The sequence below is a fragment of the Branchiostoma floridae genome, chromosome 2, assembly GCF_000003815.2.
Source record: "Branchiostoma floridae strain S238N-H82 chromosome 2, Bfl_VNyyK, whole genome shotgun sequence".
NCBI lineage: Eukaryota > Metazoa > Chordata > Leptocardii > Amphioxiformes > Branchiostomatidae > Branchiostoma > Branchiostoma floridae.
The window spans coordinates 33,447,780-33,454,430 of record NC_049980.1 but is presented as its reverse complement, the minus strand read 5'-3'; the positions used below and the strand labels follow the sequence as shown (position 1 = coordinate 33,454,430).

Sequence of the window (6,651 nt, the reverse complement as noted above, 5' to 3'; positions counted from 1 at the left end):
AACAAGACTGGATTCCAGGCTAGTATGCAGGAAAGTTATAAACTTAAATATACCAATTAGCTGTTGATTTGCATGATTATATTTTAGTTTATGATTAGTATCTTATCATGTAACTCATCACTTAGGCTATCTACATACCCAAAATCACTCAAAGTGGGTGAGAAGAGTAACCCTTTTGTTGCAGTGCCCACGAAAGCCGACAGGGGCCACAAAATCTGATCATTTGTTCGATAGGACACATCATACACAGTTCGCACCAACTTTCATGATAACCCATCGCGTAGCTTCTCTGTTTGTTACGTCAAACCACAAACAAACATACAAACGCTACCAGAAGCAGAATCTTCTCGGCGAAGGTAAAAATACATGTATCAGGAGCACACTTGGATGTTGCAAGATGCCTTAGCAGAAATAACAGGAAGCTCAACAACACCTATGACCACGGGCCACCCCACATCTGTACCTGATTATGATTGACCTCCACTCCACCTTTGACGTTTTTCGTTTGACCTTGAAAGTTTACGGCTGTGAAATCAAGGAGGTTCTATCTGCTGAAAGTTCCCGTTGTTGAAATGGACACTGATTTTGTTTTGACGCCTGTTTTCATTTCATGTTATTTACTGTATGTTACCTACTGGTGTATTAACTTTGACTGAATGTAACACACTGTTTGTCTTGTTTACATGTATGGTGGCCCCCCTTAGAAATCAATTTTCAAAAGTTGTAGGGGCTACACACCCGTTTTGAAATGAATTTATTTTTAAATCATAACGTTAGTTCGTAGGGCCTGATGCTACCATCATGATATGATGAAGAGAGGCCCGTATCGATTACTGTAGCAGCATTTATTCTCCCTAAGTCAGAAACGTCAAGCTTAGGCAAGCTTGACGTCACTAAATTGAAAAAAAGAGGACAGATCCCATATATAATGTATATATGACACAGTCTTGACCAAGCAAGCAGAGACTACGTGTCTCCCCTACACATGCCGTTACCTCCATGAAAAATGGAGGTATAGTTTTTGGTGTGTCTGTGTCTGTGTGTGTGTGTGTGTCTATCTGTGTTTTCGGATATTTGTTGTAAGCATAACTTTAGAACCTCTAGGTCTGGATGGATTGTAATGATATTTGGTTCGATTTTGGCCCCCTGGTGTGTTACATTGGTACTGCAGCAGACCTTCGATTCTTTTGTATCTTTTGACCTGGACATGCTATGGTCTCGATTTTTTTGTGGCTGATAGCTTGTGATGTAAGCTATTGCAATATGAAAGTCATTTGCATAATCAGAATATTTCATGGAGGTAGGAGGTCTCTGAACTCTTTTTGCAAGAAGATTCGCTTCTACCACAAACGCCCCTGTGATAAACGATGCTCCACTTGACCCGAGAAGCTACCGTGACGTACATGTACACAGAATATGCAGACCACACTTGCTGTTCTCTAGACTGGATTTCAGACTTTTTCCTGGGCGAATCGGTGGCTAAAAGGGCCAACATGCCCCAAGAAGATCTTAACATAAAGATTGATAAACACCGCTAGTCTCCATAGCAGGCTCTCGGGACCTTTTTTCGTATTTTGGGGCTCGTAATACATTTTTGCTGGCCGTTTCCTCTTGTACTGGGTCGCTTGCAGTACTGCAGGCCCGTAGCACAAGCTAGTACAAAAAGAAACGGCTAGAAAAAGTGTATGACGAGCCCAAGAAGACCACGAAAAGGACACAGAGAGCCTGCTATGGAGGCTAAAACACCCCCTCAATTTCATCCTGACTCGGGGTAACAAAAGTTCCTCGGGACATGTTGGCCTTGGAGCCGAGGAGTTGGACTGTGACACCCCCTGGAGACAGTCTGTGAACGAGGCTAGCGGACATCAAGTGCCCACGCTCGATACACGTGAACGGAAGGACGTGAACACGAACGTTCGTAAATATAGAGGCAAGCATGCCACACAGCACATATCACAGGGCAAAAATAATGCTCAACTATGGCCCTTATGCCGTTGCATAAACATTGTTTACGTCAATATCGAAATATGAGACAAAAGTAACCAAAACAAGCGTGTTTATATATGAACATACATCATGGACAAGATCTTTTTCTATGTCATGTAACGTTAACGTTACTTACATGGGTCATATCCAACCATGCAGAAACGTCATGTAGGTCGAATGTAGCGTCCATAACAAGCATATTCCCAACATTCAAATGGTTTTCTTACAAAAGTAACGTTACATATATTTCTCATCTATAGTTGCTATTCCACACAGTGGCCCGGCCTTCCCACGTGTATTAGTGTTCCTCTCATCCTGTTGTTAATGTAACCAAGGTCCTTGTAACCTAAATAACCCAGAATCTAAAGTTAGCTTTTAGACGAGAGTAGACTCTTGCTATATTGTCATACTCATAGACCGTTTGTAGCCTTTCGTGTTACCTGCAATTAGCCCACGGACAAGAATTTGCAATAAAGATCAATTAACTTTCATCAATCGCTAGCTTCATCTGAAAGTTATATTATAGGAAGCTCGAAGGGTTTCGGTGTCGGTCTCTCTCTGTCTTTTGATACTCGCTGTTTAGATAACATTTGATCTATAGCTGCCAGTTTCCGCATTGTTCAATCTTGGCGGGAAGGGGTGGTAGGCTGTGTGAAGAAAGCATGCATCCGTCATTTGTGCATGCAGTAGAGCCATGCGGAGTGCGTGACTCCACCCTGCCACCCCCCACAGTGCAAACATGCGCCCGTCCGGGCTGTGCCTACGCAAGGGGACCACGTGGCCATCAGGTGAGTCGCACAAAGGGGGCCACGGGATCGATGAATGAACTCTGAATACCCCAAGAACACCCGCTCACTTGTACATCAGCCCTTGCACACAACGGTAGCGTCCAAAGACCGGTTATTTATCAACTACTCTAGTATTAAACAAGGTCTGTGACACGGAAGGTAGCGAGTTGTTTTTCAGAGTTATATTTTAATACCATCCTTGGTTACCATGAGGAATACTTGTATGATTCTGCTGGTGGCGGCTGTATTCGTGGGAGCTGGGCCGTGGGCGACTTTTGCTCAAGATCGGGACTTCGAGAATGGTAAGTTTGAGTCTGCTTTCTTTCCTTCGTCGAAAAGGTTATATTTTTGGCGGTGTGCGTATGTGTGTGCGTGCGTGTGTGTTTCATGTGTTTATGTGTGCGTGTCTGTGTGTCAGTGTGTCTGTTGGTCACCAAGATAACTCAAGAACGACTGGAAGGATTGGTTTTATATTTGGTGTGTAGGTGACAAAAAACTGAAAATGGTTAGATTTTGGGTTCCGTAGTGGCTTGTTCATTCTATAATGTTACCACTCGTTTAAACATTGGTCTTTCAAAGGACAGGAAGAGGGCGTCTAGAGTTCGCGTGACGTGTTTCTTGGGAATTTGATATGCATGTGTGTCATGCAGTACAACGGTTATATGTCATGTTTCTGTCAGCTTGTCTTTTTTTTAGCCGGTCTTCCTATTCTCCAAGCAGAGGTTTGGTCGCGGAGATAGAAGTGGTCGTCGGGATTTTTATCGGCTCGCTCTTCTCACGAGCGAAAAAAAGGTGGGTAAAAATCCCGGCCACTAATATCTCCGCGACCCAACCTCTGCTTGGAGAATAGACCTTCCGAGTTATCACCGTACCAGACCAACCCCGTAAAAATTCCCCGGCCTGCGCTCATGAACTGGGCGGGCGGGCAACGCTCCTATCACCGTAGAGATCCCGTCGAGCTCACGATGGTGTGCTCACCAGGCTAATATGCTTCTAATGCACTTCAGAACCGTATGTTTTATCGTTATGGCAATCTGCCAAGGCACTTCAGCCACAGGCAAGTCGGCCAGCTCGCACGCGGAGCAGCAAGATTTGGTAGACTAATGATTACTAATAACGTTGCTTTCAGCTGAGACGACAGATTCCCACTGACAACGTCAACATTGGTACAATAGGGTTGGTGTTCCACCGACTGTCCTGTAGGGAAATCCTGCCATACTTTGACTGGGGTCGGTAGTTTCTTGTATTGTGCATGTTGTTGGTGGCCCCAGGGGCATGTTAAGCCGGCCTTTTCACCGGCTTCTTTTACCGTGGGACTTAAGCTCACTGTATGGTCATTTGTGCATAAAGATTCCCACACTTAACACGGGCTCTGGGCAGAGTGTCAAACCAAATAGTGCAATACTAACGGAGAACTAAATAAAACAAACAAAAATCATTGAATTAGTGACTCATTATCGAACTTGACCTTCGTTTTCCGGACTCCTAACCTTACCCACCTACCAATGATCCATCCACAGTCACTCGACTTATGCTGTCGACAGACGGACAAGCCAATACGGACCAGACGGACAACATACAAACTAAGCCAAAAACATAACTTTCTTGCGCTTGACGAAGGTAAAATCAAACAGGACAATTCCACGTTGACAATTCTTGACAATATGATTTCCAGTCGGCATTGATGTCGACTATAGTTTAAAATTTAAAGCTTGCGACGATCCTTTGTTTTCGAAGGTCACCAAATGAGGTAATGTTACATGATGTTTTTGAATCAAGTCATAATTGTTTACATTACACACTATATACAAGACACAGAAATGATAACTGTCTCGTTATGTATGACGCAAACATTCCTCAGTTTACGAACATCACGTAACGTTGCCTTATTTTGGTGACCTTTCAGCATGATGTTCCTGAATCAAATAATGTTTTAATGACGTGAAAATGGTAGATATTTATGATACATGACACTCGGAAGTATCATCGGAATTCATATAACTTAACGCAGAGTGACTTTTGTGGACAATTTCGATATGATAATGTGAAATCGTTATGTACTGTGTGTAACGCTATCTTAATACACCTCTGCTTGGACAATACTAGTACATTAGCTGTCTTAGCTGTGAGTGAGATTGTGTGGGCATTTCGATAACCGAGCGCCAAGTTTTTCGCACTAGCTAGCAGCTCTACTGCATTGAGTTTGAAATTGATTGGGAAGATAAGATTATTCTCCAATGCCCCGTTTTATTCGATCGAGAAAACGGGCATATGATATGGCAAGCTTGCCACAATCTTACCCACAAACCTCTGCTTGGAGTGTACTGTAAAGAAACGTAATACAGTAGCGCTGGGTATTTAGCGCGAACAGCTTGGCACTCCGTGACCGAAAGATCACAGCTACTGTGTTACGTTACAGAACTCTCCAAGTCTGAGAGGTGTTGTTTGAACCAGGTTTGTTCACGAGAAGCTGAAATCGTCCTGCAGGTCACTTTTCATTGAGGTCATGAGGGAAGAGGTTTAATAGAGTCAGACAAAATTGGGGAAGGTTGGGGGGTAAGATTGTAGCATTCCTCACATATCGCATGTCCCGTTTTCTTTATTGAATGTCTCGGCTGATTGAGCTTGAAGTCCTTAGAAATGGTCACAATCTTCTAGTCTGAACCAGACTATTACGCTGGCTATGGGCATGGGGAGAGTAATTTCGCCAGAGTTTTCAGTGAAATGGTCATTACAGGGCTTCATTTCAGTAATCAGTTTCAAGTTCAACCTAGTTCATCCTCTGAGAGGTGACAACAGGGTTTCATTCGCCGTCCGGCGTATTTCGAAGGGGGAAATCTCATGGCCGATGAATATCTTCGCCAAGAAGGTTATGTATTCGGTAGCTTTTGTATGCTTGTATTTATGAATACATGTATGTTTTTGTGGTTTCATAGCAGCATAGCTCAAGAAGCTATGGATGGATTGTCATGAAATTAGGCGTTTTTTTCGAACTTGCTATTTTGTACCGCTTCATGTGTGGACAGTAGATATGAAGAAATTTGTACAAAATACAAAGCCCGACAAAACGCTAACCGTTAAGGTTAACTGCCAAACACAGCCAGAACCGAACCTCTGCTTGAAGAGCAGTGTGTGTGCTTGTGGTCACGGCGTGTCCTGCCGCCCACCCATGTCTGGTAACCCGATACGCTTCGTGCCCGCGGCGCGGGAAAGGCGTGCGGTCGGCGTGGTCACCTCCGTGTTCAGCCATCGATCTCTGTGTCATGTGCCCGGCAAATACACAAAGAGTGCTGGAAAAACAGGCAATTGACCTGCACAGAACCCGCCTAAAAGATTGAGTGAGAATTCAGGAAACTCTAGGAGCCGAAATGTTGGGTTCTTCCAGTCATCGATCTCTGGCAAACCAAGGATGCTCATGATATAAGCTCCTTGGGGAAGCACACAAAATATCACAAACAGACCGCTAAAAAAGACAATTAACCTGCACAGTGGTTCGCAGGATCCCACCTAAAAGCTTGACTGAGAGTTAGAGATACTACAGGAGCCGAAATATTGGGTTATTACAGTCATCGATCTTCGAAAAATACACCGTGAAGCGCATGAACCCGCCTAAATACCGCGCTAAAAGCTTGACTGGGAATTCAGGATACTCTAGCAGAGATATTGGGTTATTACACTCATCGATCTCCAGCAAAAACACAGAAAAGAGCGCTAAAAAAGACAATTAACTTTCACATCGGTTCCCAGGATCCCACCTAAAAGCTTGAATGGAAGTTAGGGATACTCTAGGAGCCAAAATATTGGGCTATTACTGCCATCGATCTTCGGCAAACTGAAAAAGGACAATTAAGTTGGGAAAACGGTTCGCAGGAACCCA

General features: G+C 43.9%; 1 protein-coding gene across 1 annotated transcript in view; it reads left to right on the top strand.

The window, feature by feature from the left end:
* The first annotated feature begins 2,773 nt into the window (after nucleotides 1-2,773).
* LOC118409202 (alkaline phosphatase-like) overlaps nucleotides 2,774-6,651 on the top strand; it is a 16,257-nt gene continuing 12,379 nt past the window's right edge. Inside the window, exon 1 of the mRNA XM_035810071.1 lies at nucleotides 2,774-3,076. Coding sequence (XP_035665964.1) covers nucleotides 2,983-3,076 — 94 coding nt within the window. The 5' untranslated portion in view covers nucleotides 2,774-2,982. The remainder of the gene's footprint in view (nucleotides 3,077-6,651) is intronic.